The sequence below is a fragment of the Macrosteles quadrilineatus genome, unplaced genomic scaffold (genome assembly GCF_028750875.1).
Source record: "Macrosteles quadrilineatus isolate MER2022 unplaced genomic scaffold, UCM_ALF_1.0 Scaffold_9__3_contigs__length_116548681, whole genome shotgun sequence".
In the NCBI taxonomy this organism is placed as follows: Eukaryota; Metazoa; Arthropoda; class Insecta; order Hemiptera; family Cicadellidae; genus Macrosteles; species Macrosteles quadrilineatus.
This window is the reverse complement of record NW_026542602.1, coordinates 46,213,124-46,230,664: the sequence shown is the minus strand read 5'-3', so window position 1 is coordinate 46,230,664 and position 17,541 is coordinate 46,213,124. Positions and strand designations below refer to the sequence as shown.

Sequence of the window (17,541 nt, the reverse complement as noted above, 5' to 3'; positions counted from 1 at the left end):
CTACAAAAAGTCTTTATGTTTTGTAAACTTGTGCATTTTCAGCGTCTCCTTCTGGTTGGCTCTGTAAGGGCAGTAGTTGCAGGCAAACAGCTTCTTGTCCCCGCATTCGTACCTCTCGTGACGAGTCAGACCACGTTGGTACTTGTAAACTTTTCCGCACGTCTTACACATGAGAGGAGAACGTGGGAGTTCTCGATACATTTGTCCTGGAAAATGTATCACGTTAACAGAACCAAGATTGGACAGTATTTTTATAGACTGAACAGCTGAAAATATATATTTCAAGTCATATGTTTTTGGCTATAGATGAACTAACATGAAGTAATATACAGGTAATTTCATTTAAATTAAACTACTTTTAGGATAAAAAGAATTCAGTTGAAGCCATGAACCTATGTGCTATTTCCGTCATATGCTGACGTCACCCAGATTGAAAAAAAAATCACCTGATTTTATTGCCATATAAGTATATATTTGTTTTGATTTGATTGTTATTGTTTTAATTGTTTTTTCTAAATGGTAAAATGGTGTTTGCAATTTGAGTGACGTCAGCATATGACAGGAATAGCACACCTATATAGTTTCCTTCCATCATGAGTATGAATAGTATGCTACCCATTTTATTTATTACACCACCATGACCTGACAAGCTTTAAAGTACGATATCTTTAACTTTTTAAGGTTTCTTTTCAAAACCTGCACTAATTAAAAAAAAAGTAAATACTGTACTGCTGTACTTTACTAATAACATACTTAAATTCTATGGTAATCCAATATACAAAGAAATGCCCTAGATGCGAAAAAGTTCATGTAATAACTCAAATTATTATGGTAATGCTCAAATTTGAGCAAAGGTATATTTAAGAGGACCAGGATATTTTAAAGTGAAAAATACATATTTATTTATATCATTGACAACCAAATCAAAATAAAACAAAAAAAAAAAACTGTTCTAAAATTATTACAAGCAAATTCTGAATTGTTCAAATCAATTGTTCAATCAATGCATAAGTTATGTTTCCTCATGCTGTGGCTACGAAGACTGCTCTTCTGCTTTGTAGAGAAGTTACACTCGGAGCAGGCAAACTGCGGGGTTACATCACATTCGTATCTGCGGTGACGAGCCAGATCACGTTTATACTTGTAGCTCTTGTTGCATGTTGGACATTCAAAACGTCCCATTGGATCAAGGTAGTATACAACTGTCAACGATAGGTATTAATCATCAGTTCGGTTATCTGACAGTAAATACTATAGATGCATTTTGTGTTTTGTTTAAATCTGTTTTCGTGCGAGTAAGTTATATTAGGACCATCATGAAATCAAATAATAGGTGAGTTATGGCACTTTCGTAGTTTTTTTAATAGTTGGGTCAAATAATCAGTAATTATGTTAAAATGGAATACTACAGTATCATGAAATTTAAAGATAAGACTAGTTTTCAACAATGTTTAACTTAAAAAAAAAAAAAAACAATTGTTGCTCATTATGAAAGTGTAATATTAGAATATTGATTGAGGGGGGGGGGGGGAAATAAAATTTTAAATTGTGATTTAAAATAAGTTCCTAATGTAGATCTTTATCAAATTATTAGTGGATGGGGGATACAAAAACCCCTTTGCCAATGCTTACAATTGCTTACCAATGCTTACAAATTCATCTATTTTGCATCCATTGTTTGTTTAAGGAGAAAATAAATACAGCATTGGATCATTTATATTTATTTAATCAAATAGCCGTGTTTGAGGGCACAATGAGCTTTAAGGTGGGTTTTCCTTCGAGCTTTGTAGTTGCAAAATTCGCAGAAGAATGTTTTCTCGCTTCCTAAACATTCTGACTTTGTATGTCGGACTAAATCTCTCTTATACTTATATCTTCTCTCACATACTGTACAAGCAAACTTGTCATCCAACAAAGAGTCAAACTGAAAAATACCTGCAAATAAAAACAAGGTTACAAATTAATTTTTATTTTTGACAGTGAGATTCTTTTATTTATTTAATTCACTTCCGGTTCTCTATTAGAATTTCAAGTAATGGCGCTTTCTTACAAATATAATAAATTATATATTCTAATACTTTTTATACACAAACACATTTACTGTAAATATTTAGGCGGTAAAATATATTTAAAATATGTTACAATGCAGTACATTTTAAGCAGTCATAATTTCAAATCGTAGACTCTGATAGCCTTGGTTTTGAATTTCTCTCCGATTTGCCTTGATGCTATAACTGGCCTTAACTGATTCCCATTGTTTTATTTTTTATATATTTACCACCTTGTGTAGGTAGATGGTAGATTGGAAACCTGCTGAAAACTGTTTAGTGAAAGACAACTTTAATTCAACTACAGGGGGGACTCCATGTAGAATTAGTTCGAACCAGACTTAATTTTATTTTATAAATCTAGGTAATTTGAGATTTCAACAAAATACAGCAAACCACAAAAATGCAATAAACTAAATTTTTCTGGGATATTTCATAATATCTTTCTCCTAAAAGTGATCCAGATAATTGGAAATCCGGGTAATTGGAGAGCTGTAAAATTTGATTTTCACTATGTAAGTAATTGATCTGTCCACTAGTATAATTCAGATTGTAAAAAAATAACAAAATAGAGTAAAAATAGTATATATTTAATATTTAACAGCAAGTACAAAATTATTAACTTCATTAATAATGTTTCACTTGATATAGAGGAAATTTAATATTGTCTTTGGTTTGAAAACTAAGTGCAAAATTATAAATTGTCGGTTTGGACAGAGTGCTTAAAAAAGAGATGTTTACGAAGGTGAATCTTCTGTTTGCCCCGATAGTTGCACAGATGGCAGCAAAATTGCGGGTCTCTCTGACACTCGTAGCGTTTGTGTCGCCAAAGATCACGCTTGTGTTTGTAAAGCCTTCCACAAACATCACATCCGTGTTGTCGGTCATCAAGCTGCTCGGAGTACAAGTCTGCAAGTAACACCACAATTTTTGTTTGTTAGCAATGCCTATGGACCTAACCTAAAAACTATATTGACTTTCCAAGTCAACTGCTGATTTTGCAAGTTAGAGTCATTTTGGACAGTATCTTTGACACTGGATACTGAAACAAGGCTATCGTTATCCAACAAAACAAGGCTATCGTTATCCAACAAAACAAGGCTTCATTATCCTATAATGAAATGTGTAGGTTGCTTTGAAGTGTGTACCCAACCATACCATTAACTATACAAAAATCCTACCTATACTTGAATATTTACTTAAAGTATCAAATATACTAGGAGTACGTTCCGAAGTCACGTATGAGAATGAACGAAGACCATTTCATACATACAAAAAATTTGCCAACAATAACCATATTCCTATCAGTTAATTAAGCAGGATGGTTTATGGCAATGAGAACCTTGGTCCAAGGTACTTAGAAACATCTTCTTACTTTCTTTAGCCCCGAGCTTCATATTAGCTGTATTTGGGTCTATATAAAAAAATGTGGATTATGATTATACACTTCTGGCGGTTGTATTTTTTTTAACTAATTTTTTAATGTTTTAAAAACATTATTAATGTAATTAAGCTTCTGTGTGAATCATCTCAGATTTTACAATTCAGATCAATAAGTGCCCCTTTTCACACAGTCTAGAGAAAATAAAATGTCAAAATATTTTTGTAACTTGAACTATTAAGTGTAATAATACCAAATGCAATAATGATACAGTAATAGGATGTATTTATTAGCAAAACTAGATGGAAATGATTCAAATTTTTATTCTTTCAATGGCAAAGCCAATACATATAGGAACATCAAATAAATAACAACTGGTAACAAGAACCATCAAGAACTAAAGTACAACAATGACACGTCAAAAATACAAATTTTTACGAACAGCAAGAAAAAAATTAGTGACACAAACTCGCACAGTTTGTTTGCGATTTGGGAAGCAAACTAATAATGGTGTACAACGTAATAACATTTTGTTGTGAAAATTAATTCATTTCAAGATTTGTGCGATATATGAAGAAAATTATATTTCATAACACAACCAAAATGTCTTTTCACTCTTGTTCTTGTACTGAGGCAAAGCTCAACTTTTGTCAAAGTAACATTTATGTAAAAAAGAATCACTTTAGGGACTTTGTGATGAAATATACTATTCTGTATACAGCGAATCGACAAACAGTTTTGAGCACCCTCTAGCAGCACATCGTGGAACCTTCCTATGTCAGTCTATATTTTATTATTTCGTCTATGGTCTTAGTAAACTGTCAATAGATGCCAATTACTGCATACTTTAACAGATGAATTCAGCTCCTGGATGTCTGTTTTTCACGTGGCGTTTCAAGTTTGCCTTTCGCTTGCAGGTGTAAGAGCAGAGGTTGCAGGCAAAAGAAGGATCGTTTATACATTCCAGTCTGACATGTCGATTCAGGTCTCGTCTGTGTCTATACTCTCGGCCACACACTGGACATGTGAGCTCCTGGCTTGAGTGGGACACTGCAAAAAAGCAAGAGTTATAAAATGTTTTGTCTTGGTTTCTACAAATTGAGTTTGTTGTTTTTTTCCACATGGAATTAAATGTTTCCCTACCAAAGTATCAAGACTAGTTTGTATACTGCAATATATTGACAGAAAAAATAAATGAGTTTCTAAATTTTTTTGGTCTTCCAAAATTTTAAGTTATTGAAAAAACCTGTAAATTGACATAAACATTATTTCCAAGTGATTATGAATTATTCCTAAAAAAGTTTAATATTTCCCCCCTAACACTTTTCATATAAATCATTTTTCATATACAATCAGTCGATAAAACAAAGTTAATCAGGGCAATCTTCTTCGTTCGAACCGTCCATATATATATGAAAACAGTTAATTATCCATCTAAGCTACTAAGGTATCTATATCACATTGATCAGATTTTAAAAACCTTGCAAATATGCAAAGTTTGTGTATTAGATATTTGTTGAATAAATTAAATACTGTATTTTACCTGTACCATATTTGCTTATTGTGCTTTTCGTTCAACAGATTGTAAATTGAATAAAATGTAAAAAAAAACATTGATCAGATTATTGGTTACAAACAAATAAACAAGCAGCATGCCCTGAAACAAGGTTTCAAACACAAAATCATACACACTTTGTCATTTGTTTATTATATTTGCTTTAAAACACATAAAGTGAGGTTATGTTTTAGACAAATGCGTAAAATGATAAAAATAATGGATAGAACTCAGCTTGCTTACCTGAGAAAAAAAGTACATTGGGATTGGCTTATGGGTAAAAACAATGAATTGCACAATTTACGAACACACCACATCAGTGACGTGAATTTCCCTTGAAATACCACAAAAAAAACCTATAAATGTGGCTGAGGAGCAAGCAATACTGCATTATTTATATTGAACCCCAGAGAAAAGTTAAGTATAAACACCTGATCAAAAACCGACTTTTCCACAATGATTCCATAGTGTGAAAATAAAACATGTTATTTAGACTATACTCTAAGTGGCTCTGATCTTCACAACATCACAGCTGACAGCTGCTAACAACAATGAAAGATATCAATATTCTTTAACAGCTGATTGCTAATAGCAAGTTGGAAAAATGATATAAAGTAGGTAAATATCTGTACTAAATTTTATAGATTTTTTCAATACATATTCAAAACTATTCGGTATTTTGATTTTGAACCCCTAAAAACATAATTTTCAAACATTTGTACTTTTTGATAATTGAACTAGCAGTTTAACGTCTTTGTGTATGTGGTTCAGTTAAACTATAAATATTTTAATAGTTCACTAATCTTGAGTCTACAACACTTAGCATCTGATAGTTAAAATTACAACAGATATAAAAATATTTATCTGGTTTTTTGTCATGGCATTAGCAGATACGCATGTAGATGTCAGAATCAAAACCTAAAGCTTTATGGAAACAAGTCCTCCAATATAACCACTAGACCACCTATCCATTTATCCTTACTGTTGTGCAAGGCCTTTTCACAATAACCATAATCTACTCATTTATACTGCATTTACAAAATTTAGGCGGTGTAAGGGGCAGTTCCCCCACCATTTTTGTTTTTTACTAAATATATATGACACAGCTGATTTATATTTTGCCATACCTCAGCTGTTGAGCTATTATTTTTAAAGGTAGGTTCAAGTGGTGGGGATAGATTTCTTCCCCTACGCCTAAATTTTGTCAACTGAGTATAGTCAACTTCTAAATACTCATAACTTATTTACTCATTTATTTTTAGTCAACTTCCAATTCTCATCCATCAATGAGTAAGAAATGAAACATGTATGACAGGGTGAAATAATCAAATAAACAACCTCAAACAACGACGTTTATATAACAATTAACCAGAGGAACACAAAACCTTAGTCTTACAATTGGAACTTGACACCCGGATGTTGCAGAAGAATGTGCCTTTTTAGGTTAGCTTTTCTTTTGCACTTAAAAGTACAAACTTGGCACACAAAAGCAGGCTCGTGAAAACACTCGAATTTCAGATGGCGATTCAAATCCCCTCTGTACTTATATTGTCGGCCACACACACAGCAAGCGTAGGAGCGATCTGGTGGCAACAGGGAGACTAGGTATGTGCCTGAAACTGAACCCGGTGTTTTAGCTTATAACTTTAGCCTTAGACACAGAACTTGATATTCCATTCCAAGCTGTTGCCTTCTTTATAATGAAAATCAACGTTAACACACTGACAGAGTGCGCTGATCTGGATTACTGATTTCTGTTGAATAAGGCAACTTTTCAACCAAGCGAAACTGAACCTATAGCATAATTTATGCCACATCAATAAACTATCACAAATTGAGTATTTTTTATTTAAAAATTATTTCTTTTAACTTCTTTGCAACAGTGTCTGTGTTGAGGATCATAAAACAGTGAGGTACTGTTAAGTAGCCTACCATTACAGGTTGAAACACAGACCGCAGTAATATCTTATTTATCAAAGACACTTACTCAGCACTTAGTCTGGTATTCTCAGTTGTTTGATAAACTTTTTTTATGAAAATGTATTTAAGATAAATGTTAAATCTATTAACAAATTTCGCCTTTTTAATTCACCCAACCAAAACCTCATGAACTTAAAAAGAGTAAATTTCACTAAATAGTGACATTGAGAATAGTTGGTTGCATTACACTGCACCTTGTACTGCACACTAAGGTGAAACACACACTGGCCTTGGGTGGGGCCCCGGCCAAACATCCAGTGCAAACATTCAGAGGAGGCCCCTTTACCAAAAAAGTAGTATTCCAACAATAAAAACTCACAAAATCTCAATCTATAATATTAGTATTTCCATACTCCCCCTTTTTCTCTTTTCACAAATGATATAATTGGCATGATTTTTACAAACTTTTGGTATTTTGCACTTAGTGCAGGAACCCCAAGTTGCAGGGTGTGCGGGCGTACCTTTCACACATGTTTAAGGCCGGCTCTGGTGAAACAGAAATGGGAAGGTAGGCAAAGACTGTACACATCATATACTGTCTTTATTGCACACTAATTGACGAACATTTGACGATGCTTGAACAGAACATGGTTCTTGAGTACTGATTTTCTTCTTGCCTTGTAAGTGCAGTGTCTGCAAGCAAACTGAGGCTCTGTGAGACACTCGTATCTTATGTGACGGTTGAGGTCTCCTTTGTATTTATAACAGCGCTGGCAGTTGGGGCAGTCGAACCCTGCAAAACACTTGTGTCATTGAATCATAAATGTCGATGATACGATGGATATTGTTGCAAAATTATGTCACTGAGAAAAACTGGATTTTTATTTTCTTTCGTGAATTCATTGTTGAAAATCAGCTGCTGAGCATATGTCCTTTAATGGTATAAGTCACTTACTGTTTTGCCATTTCAAGTTGCTTTCTACAGCTGACTCATTAATAAAGAAAGATACCCTAGCCCCAGCAAACATGGAAACTACCGTAAGAGAACTTCTATTTACTGTACCTTATTGTATTTTTACTAAATATTTCCATATACATGTCAATTTTATTCCCAGTCTGAATAACATTTAGCTTAACGAGTAAGTTTGCTACGTCAAAAAGGTTATAAAACGTGTTTTAGAAAAGCTTCAGAAACTTAGTATAAAACAAACAAATTTGTCAATTTGGTAAAAATATTATTGGTGAATTAAAGGAATTGAGCTTTTAAAACAAAACTCATGTTGTGTAAATAAACCTAAATAATAAAGCAATATGACTTCGGGTCAAATATGGATTAGTTTAAAATTGAGAGGACAAAAAAATATGTAAAACATAAATTTTAATTTTATTGCCTCAAGTATAGAGAAACTTAAACTATCAATAAAACAAATTGTAAAATATAAAAGAATTAACTTTTTAATATCTAACAATAACATAAAAGGAAGGTTGTTACTATTTTTTTGTAAATTATTACTGTCTGAAATAAAAAAAATTAACACAATACCAGTGCTCAATTAAACAAATTAAATATTCTTAGACAATTTGGCCTCGTTTATTCAGATTAATATAATAATAATATGTTAGGCTCCTGGTACTTTAAGAATTTAAAAATACTCTTACTGTATGATTCAGTAAAATAAATCTTACTTCAAGATTTTATGGTCAGACGACAGTTACTTTGATTGGATATAACAACATCAAACATTTTATAACAGTAAATAATGAATTGAAAAAAATAGTAACATTTATTAATCCCCTTTAATAAAACAGATCAAAGCAACAATTTTGGTCATAGACGTCATTGAGAGAACAAAGTTTTGTTTAAGAAGCAAGATGAAATAAAAAAAAATTTTGATAACATTATTAAATATAACAATATTTTACATTCCCTTGATGTGCATATTCAAACTTAAAAAAACAAACACAATTTCGTTGTACAAGCTAGCTGGTTTACAATATAACAAACATTTTACTGAGGTGAGGAGAAACAATTGAAATATCATATTGAAACTACAATATGACGGATATTCAACTGAAGTAAAATATGTTTTGGACCTGCTTTAAAAGCTAATTATATATTGCTTTCTTTTATGACTGGTATTTAAAATGCACATTTATTTGCTGTATCGGACTCTAAGAAGTATTAAAAAAACACATAGTATATCTAATGGAATACAGAATATTTGTACCACTTTTTATATGAATCAGGATTTATATATTTTTAATATTTTGTAAAAAACATTGCATTGAATACCAACTATGGTATACACAATATAATTTTAACTAGAAAACCCCTAAAATTAATAAAGGGTTTCTTAAGACAAGACAATTTTCCAATTATTATTAAAAAGAGTATAAAAACTACAGATATTTCACAGCTTTAGTACTGTATAAGTTTGTAATAATCTGTGATCTATTTACATGATTACCATGTATTTATAGTAAAGGTCCAATATATCCCTGATAGAAAGAAAAGAGAGGGACCCTAAATAGGCTTAAACTAAACTACCTATGCATGATTAAAAATAAGTTACAGCACTCTTGGATATAAAAATACTTCTCACAAACACTAATAATTTGTTACATCTATAAACCTGGATTGTCATAAATATAAATGGAACACTTAATTCATGAATAGAGTATTATTTTATATGTTCTGTATTTAGTACCTATATGTTTAACTTTGGTACCAAAAAGTTGTACTAAATGAATGATAGAACACATAAAAACTTAACTAATATAAACTATAGCTAAATAAAAAGTGAATTCAAGATATATAACAAATAAAATAAAAATAAACAGTGGAAAGATTATATATGGTAAACTAATTTTTGACCTACTAGCTGGCTTTTAGCTCTAAAAAGCTTTTTAAAAAAAAACAAAAACAAAAGAAAATAAACAACTCTTGGATAACAAAATGTACATTTGAATGCGATTGTCAATACCATACTAGAGAAAAACACTGCAAATATTGTTTTAATAACATTTTTGGAATCAATTGATAAAATCTTTATCATAGATTTAACTAAAATATGATTATAAAATGTTAACATTCCAAACAAATCAACAATTTATATATTCCATAACAAGTTATTTTTTAAGTATACAATTGATAAAATCTTAAACTGGCAACATTTTACATTTTGCTTTAATTTATTTTTATTATAATGGTAAGGTAACACCCATTTAACATTCAACCATTCACCAAAGTTCTTGTTTTTAATCACGACTTTTCTTACTCAAATCGTCACACCCAAATTTCAGATGAAGCAACAAACTCTTCTCGTACTTGTAGCTTTTTCCACATTTCACACATTCAAATCGTTCTTTGTTTTCCTCTGGTAGAACAAATGCAGACGTCTCATTAGACGTTTTTCCATTGCAGTCAAAACGTAGATGATACTTCAAACTTTTCTCGTTCAAAAACACATGACCGCAATGACATGTTAAATTAGTTTGAACTTCATCAAGAGTATCTTTTGGGACCTTTGATGTTTTCCCTTCTTCCATCCCAAACCTGTCCTCCAGGATATTCAAGTTGTAATCATTATTGGGAATCCTTACTGAACTTGGACAGTCTCTTTGACCACATTCAAACCTTAAGTGAAGAGGCAAACTTTTCTCGTACTTATAAGATCTGCCACATTGAGTGCATTGAAATCGTTCACTTGGAATTTCTTCTTCTACTCTTGGTGTCGCAGCATTTGAAATACCATGTCCACACTCAAATCTAAAATGAATAGCACGGCTGGTTTTGTTTTTGAAAACTCTTTTGCAATGCGAGCAAGTATATTCCTTTGGTTTTTCATCGACAGATTTTGATCTTTTAGTTTTTAAAGCACGCTTTCTCTTGAAGTCATAAACAGGTGGCATCATTGTTTCAGATTTTCTGGATTTTTCATTTCCAAAATTTGTCTCGGAATTCACTTCACCTGTTAACGTTTAGTCACTTTTAGTATATGAATTTCACTTGGTAAAATTTAAATTAAACCCAATATGTTAGTATGCAGCATATTTTGTTTTCCATGCAAACACATTTTACAATAGTTGTGGACAATAAGAAAGGTTAGAGAACAAACACATAGAAAAAGTAAAAAGAAAGAAACGTGATATTACTCTTAATAAAAATATATCTCATGAGAAAAATAGATGTATAACAAACAAGAGAACCAACTAAGAGGTATGTTGATTGGTTTGCAATTGGCTAATTACAGATGACCCTAGAGCCAGGATCATTTGGACCCAATCCGAATGAATTGAAAGACATCTTGAACACAGTTCCCATGCATTTTCTGAGTGATCAATTCAAAATACATTTGACTACTAGAACTTCTGGTAGAGCTCTACAACTCTATGGACTCACTAAATACCTATAATTTCATAATTAACTCAACACAAAAAATTGTTAGGATCGGTTTGAATAATGAAATTAATGTCTATAACACCAGACAGGGACAGGGAAGATCATCATCAAGCGGTATTGAACGACAATTCAAGCTATCATCTCTGAATAATCTTACAAATTTATTTATTATAAAATAAAAATAACACTATATTACCATTGACTATATTACTAACTGATTAAATACTTATAAATAAAAAATATATTCCATGTAAAGAAAGGTATGTCTTTGACTGAGTAGTTTAGATTATTCTTCTCTACCCTTGAAGAACATGCATTTTATTGAAATCTGTGATTGAAGAACAGAACTTATTGTTGAAAGTTGTTGTTTAATAAAAACACTGCAATGCGTGAAAAATATATTTTACTAAACTTTGTCATGGAAGAACATAATTACAGTAAATCCTCTTTCATGATTGAAGAATATACATTTCATTTAACCATGAGCTTGAAGAAGATGCATTTCATTGAACTCAGCTTGTAGAATGCGCATTTAGTTGGATTCCGTGTTTAGAGAACATATGTTTTATAAGAGCAACTTTTTGTTTTCCTCTATAAGGGCATTGAGAACATCCGAACTGAGGCTCTTTGTTGCACTCGTATTTGAGATGAAGTCGGAGACCTTTCTTGTATTTGTAGCTTCGTCCGCATTGGTGACACGGAAACCTCGGAGAATCCAAACCCACAAAACATAAACCTTCTTGAGTGCCTGCAACTGTAACATGTTCATGAGTATGAAAGAAATTTTAGCTTTATTATTAGTAAGGTTTTTCTGACTGATTTTTTCATGTAATATCATATAACATTTATTTGATTTTCAAGGATATTTTGTTTGCTTAGAGGGTCTCCCTGATTGGGAAAAAGGTCCACTTCAAGCAAGAATAACATGATGTTCTACACTAAGCATAAAAGATCAAATTGCTCACTGTCCCTGACAGCATTTTTAGGCAAGGAAGATTTGAGTTGAGAAGAGATGAAAAGTCTATGAATTATTCTAATTGTTCTGGAGTGAACTCTTTCCCATCAGATAAGCCTGTTATACTCAGAAAAATCTATAAAACATAGACTCTTGAGCTCTATGTTACTTCCTTAACCTTAATTTGCTTGTCTGTAATTTTGATGGGTCTTCAGTGATGGCTGAACTACAAAAAAGTTGGAATTAGTTGGCCTCAAAACTTTATTCTGTGACAAAAAAAAATATTTACTAATTTTATTGAGTTTAGTTAATTTCACCCTATGAACGGAATAGAGCATGTGGTCAAATTTGTGTTTTCATTAGTTGGAGACAGTTTCAAATTATTTACTTAATTCACAAACATTTTCTTTTATGAATTTAGTAAGTTATTCATAAATTATTATCTAGGGGTTTGCAATTTAAATAAAACAATAGAAGTATCATTGTATCTTCATAAAAAATAAGTTATGCGAAGCAATTTTCAATCACTAAAATTGCAACAATGATTTTGATTAACTGTACCTTTATCATCATAAAATACATGGTAAACAAAAATAATAAATGGTGAACCACTCCAGAAAGTCCCAATGATGGTGTTAGCATAGTAGCAGGAACCCTTGTTTACATGTTACATAGGTTATATAGGAAAAGTTCCGTAAGACTTACCAACTTAAAAAAAAATTCCAAAAAGAATTTTACCCAAATTTTAATTTTAGAATTTCATAAGGTTTAGACACAGTTACATTTGCAACTATAAGATGGAGTTTTCAATTTAGGAAGTGAGTAGGTTTGTGTAATCCGCACTTCTTTATAACACAAAAAAGTAATTACGTGAATTACTTTTTTTGTGTGAGTCAGTCATTTATAAAAATGCAAAATTTATTTTCATCTGTAAGATATGTAGATTTTATAGATAATATAATCATTTGAATTCGGTTCCAGAAGTATTTTTGGATTAAATTAAAGCTAAAGTGGTCCATTTAATGCATCCACCATATTTATCTGATTTTTCTTTTTCTTCAAAATTATTACTAAGGGTAAATACATTGATAAACTTTTGTTTGGTTAAAATTGTAAGATTCACGATTAAAAATAAGTATTTTATTTCTCAAATAAAAATAACAGTTTGACACTAAATACAGAAGTCGTAAAGTTTTAACAAAATCATTAAAATAATTCTAAAAGCACCTTGTTTGTACTAGGCCTATTACAAAAATCACTAACTGTAATAGTATTTTTTATATTTTTCATACTATGTTAATAGACACTTACTATCAAATCGTTGTTAGTCTATATAAGTTTTGATCTATTTGGTAACATTTTGCTTCCTATATCACAAGCTTAGACTAATGACATATTCAGTTATCACAAATATTGACATTCACACATTTTAGACTAAGCATTACCATTCAAAATGGAATAATATTTTTCAAACTGTATGCAGAAATGTGATTATTTGACATATTTCTATCAAAATAGCCATGGCAAGTTCCTGATGATGTCCCTGTTTTGCTCACAAATGAAACAAAAACGTATCAAAATTATTTTAATAAAAACAAGAGGTTATCATTCTATAAATAAAATGATATGCCTATAATAAACATAAAATGTAATGATGATAATAATAATAATAATGCATTTAAATTCACTACAAAGCAGGTATAGTTTAAAATATAATAAAAAAATTATAATTTTCTTCACATGATCATAATTACAAAAAGCCAACCAGATATCAGCCAGTTAAAAGTTATTGAAATAACAACAAACTTAGCATACAAAATATTTGTTCATAACAATTTATGTAATTCATTTACATTAGGTAATTGATCCCACTATATATAGAGTAAACATTCTCACCTACTCAAGGATACAAAATTAAAATTACTATTTAGTTTTGTAACTAGTTATTTACTTACATATTATTTAGTTAGAATGAAATATCAAAATAAATATGGGTGTTTTTTTAGTGGTGCGATAAAAAAAAGAATGAATGAATGAAAGCCAACTGTATTACCGTTTACACAGCCAAACTCCAATTTGTGCTGTTGGAAAGTGTGTTAAAAATGATAATCAATATTTATTTGCAGTTGATGTTTCTTTCTGATTTAGTAATAGGAACTATAACACATTCTCGTATTTACAAATCCGGATCTTGATAGCTCTTTTGAGATTCCTAACATATCCTATTCACTAAGACATAAATACCTTTCATAATTTTTGTAAAAAGCATAAAATAGAATAATTTAGTTTTTATAGTTATAGAATAATAGATACTACTTAAATTTATTTACTATACTTATATATAACCTGGTGATTTATGAAATGTCATTTTTCAATTATGTAGATCATTATGCTCTCAAAGATAGTCTCATGCTAACATTTTCTTTTACATAGAAAACAGAGGAATAGATTTCATTTTCACCTGAACACATAATACACCTAAATCTGTCTGTGTATATACTAAATGTAATCAAAAGGTTAAATATGTTTAGTAAGAAAGAACAACAATATAACAAAACAAATAAAATAATCATAGGTTCATAGGTACTCTGTATGCTAAATTAGGCATCAACTGACACTTTATACTGTAAATCTACTTTTGCTGACAAGATGTAGAGCCTGACCCTAACAAATGGAATGCATACTAAGTATATACTTTAAATAAAACAGCCTGCTTATCTAGTTGAATAATTTTCTAAACGTTCAAAAATAATCTGAGAAAATAAAACTCATACAGTTAAATTATTCATTTGTCCATATGTTTATGCAGTATGTGTGATTCAAGGTCGTACTTCTTCTTGTACTTAGCCGTGCACATGGCGCAGAAGTACCTGGGTTCCTTCTGACAGGTGTTCTTCAAGTGGAACGCCAAATAGCGTTTTTGGGCAAAAGTGTTCCCACACTGCGGGCACTGGTAGTCCCAGATCTTCACCTCTGTAGCGCTTGGGTCTATCTCAATCTCGATGTCTAGAAAAAAACAGAACTTTGAAAGTGAACAAATTATTCAAAAGTCTGCAAGAATATTTACAAGAATCTAAGTTCTGCAGTCTTGAATACTTGTGTAGTATGCTATTTTTAGGGTTTCAATTTTTTAACTGTTAATTTTTTATCACAAACAACAAGTGGTCCATGCAAAAATATTTTATCACTATATTAACCATTAAGACTATCTTCTGGTCTACATTTTTTTGTTGGCACAAAATTAAAGTACTTAGTTTCTGTATGTTTAGAGAATATTGTTTCGGTATTAACTTAATGAACTTTTAATCTTCACGTTTCTTTTGAATTAATTGAATAAATTCTAAATTAAGTTAAACTAAAAAGCAACGTAACATAATTTACTGTCAAAGCAAATGCTATAATCATTTTCTATTTACTTGAGATTCTGCTAAACAAATTTTGCCTTTTATGGTTCTAGGATCAAATATCAGAACAAAATGTAAAGTTTAAATTAGTAAATAGAATAACGGACAATAATCGTTGGTGTAAAAGGAATTCAAACTTACCATCTGGTTCCTTCTGAAGTGCTTTAGCCAGAAGACTCTGTTCGAAGTTATCTTGCTCTTGAATATCAGGGGTACAAAGGAAGTGATCTAAAATATCATTTGAATAATGGACAGTGAATAGTGTTGAATAATGAATAAAATTCTAAACATTTTAAATGTTTCGGCTGCCATATTACAAATCTAAAGTATTTTATTAAACAATTTCTCCATATCTATCTTTGTTTAAATTTAAGCTATTAATAAAAACATAAATTAATAATAACTTACTATAATCAGTTTGGTAAAGTTAACTATTATTTGTTAAATTGACTTAAATTATAGTCTGTAAGATGGAACCTGTCTCCTGACCATCCTGGCCAGGATGTAAACCACTGGACAGTCTACAGGTACAAGTTGTACAGTACAACAGGAGGGTCAGGGACAGGCCACATCATACAGACTATAGTGTTAATAATACTAAATTATAGTATTTACATAAGTACCTATAACTTCAGGTCTTACCTGCTGGCATGCCATCAATGCAATCAGAATTGTTGAAGTCATCACTTATTGAATTTTGGCCAAATGAATTCAGGAAGTATTCTGAAAATAAAACAATTTTAGTACAGGTAATGCAATATGTCATGGGAAGCTTGTAGATGTAGTGTTTGAGCAGAAATTGGATTTTTCATAAAAATATGAATAATTTTGATGTGACTGTGTTAAAATAACTTTTTAGACATTCGTTTCAGACCGAACAGAAAAATTGAATCTCAGTTAAGGAAAAATCTTATTGTTTTATGTTTAACCAGAAATACTTTGTTATTAGTACCCTAGTGTGCTTAATCATAATTTTTTACAATCGCTCTATTACGGTTTATATTTATTTATTTATACCGTCATCTATTTCTCATAATTTTCTTAACACATTTTTATCATATGAACAAGATTTGCTCCGTTTCATTGCTTTATTTACAAACAGAAATAGTAGACAGTTTGTAATACAACACTTAATATGTAATCTTCAAGTAGGGTGATAACTTTGTTTGTATGTCTTTAAAAACACCTTTAATATTGTCCTCTTTTTCTTGATATGGAATAGACAAATTTGAATATTCTGAATCATAACGGAGCACAGTTTTCTCTGAAATTCTTAAGAGGCTCCTACTCTAACAACTTATGGGGTCTACTACCACAATATGATTACAGATGACTGAACTATGACTCATTTAAACAATGTGAATATTATCCATAGAGGATACAATTTCAGTAGGACAAGTGGTTGGGATGGTCAGCATTTTGTAGTAAATAAAATCAATAAAGCGATTCTTAAATAAAAACATATAAATAAGTGTTGAATAGAAAACTCTGCAAAGACCTTCTTCTATGCTAAACCTGGGTTTCAAGGATATTACAAATTGAGACAGAATTATAGGAGAAATTTATTTCAAAGAGAGTATAAAGTCTTGCAGGATATGTTGTATTGTTTTAAGGACTTGGATTTTAAATTAAATGAACTATATAATTATAAAGTATGAAATAATAAAATGATTAGTAAAAGAATGGTTGAATAATTTAAACAAATTGTAAAAATAGTTTAATGATTGAAATAAAAAATCTGTTCTGTAAATCTAAAATACTATTTAACGAATACATAAGACAGTGCATGGGCACAAACATTTAAGTGAAAATAATAGCTGATAATTATAAAATATAAGCTTAAAAATATTTTATATAAAAACATGTAATGACATTT

General features: G+C 30.6%; 2 protein-coding genes across 2 annotated transcripts; both read right to left on the bottom strand.

Moving 5' to 3' along the window:
• Window positions 1–11,210, bottom strand: LOC129003392 (zinc finger protein 232-like). Its single transcript, XM_054431684.1, has 8 exons — window positions 11,156–11,210; window positions 7,529–7,697; window positions 6,711–6,778; window positions 4,334–4,479; window positions 2,825–2,957; window positions 1,885–1,935; window positions 1,038–1,202; window positions 1–206 (listed from the first exon to the last, which is right to left on the bottom strand). The coding sequence occupies exons 1-8, from the start codon at window positions 11,208–11,210 to the stop codon at window positions 1–3; spliced, it is 993 nt and encodes a 330-aa protein (XP_054287659.1).
• Window positions 11,211–13,490: 2,280 nt separating this feature from the next.
• Window positions 13,491–16,382, bottom strand: LOC129002343 (longitudinals lacking protein, isoforms A/B/D/L-like). Its single transcript, XM_054430079.1, has 3 exons — window positions 16,308–16,382; window positions 15,807–15,893; window positions 13,491–15,267 (listed from the first exon to the last, which is right to left on the bottom strand). The coding sequence occupies exons 1-3, from the start codon at window positions 16,315–16,317 to the stop codon at window positions 15,047–15,049; spliced, it is 318 nt and encodes a 105-aa protein (XP_054286054.1). The 5' UTR covers window positions 16,318–16,382; the 3' UTR covers window positions 13,491–15,046.
• Window positions 16,383–17,541: the final 1,159 nt, after the last annotated feature.

Bases quoted from the DNA above. Each gene is read 5' to 3' on its own strand.
- LOC129003392 (XM_054431684.1), bottom strand. From the start codon at position 11,210: ATGTCTTTCAATTCATTCGGATTGGGTCCAAATGATCCTGGCTCTAGG. The intron at 2,958-4,333 runs GCAAACTTGAAA...TGTTACTTGCAG, and splicing joins CTTACACCTGCAAGCGAAAG to ACTTGTACTCCGAGCAGCTT. The intron at 1,936-2,824 runs GTGCAACTATCG...TTTTATTTGCAG, and splicing joins CCGCAATTTTGCTGCCATCT to GTATTTTTCAGTTTGACTCT.
- LOC129002343 (XM_054430079.1), bottom strand. The intron at 15,268-15,806 runs GTAAGTTTGAAT...GTTTTTTTCTAG, and splicing joins ACTTCAGAAGGAACCAGATG to ACATCGAGATTGAGATAGAC.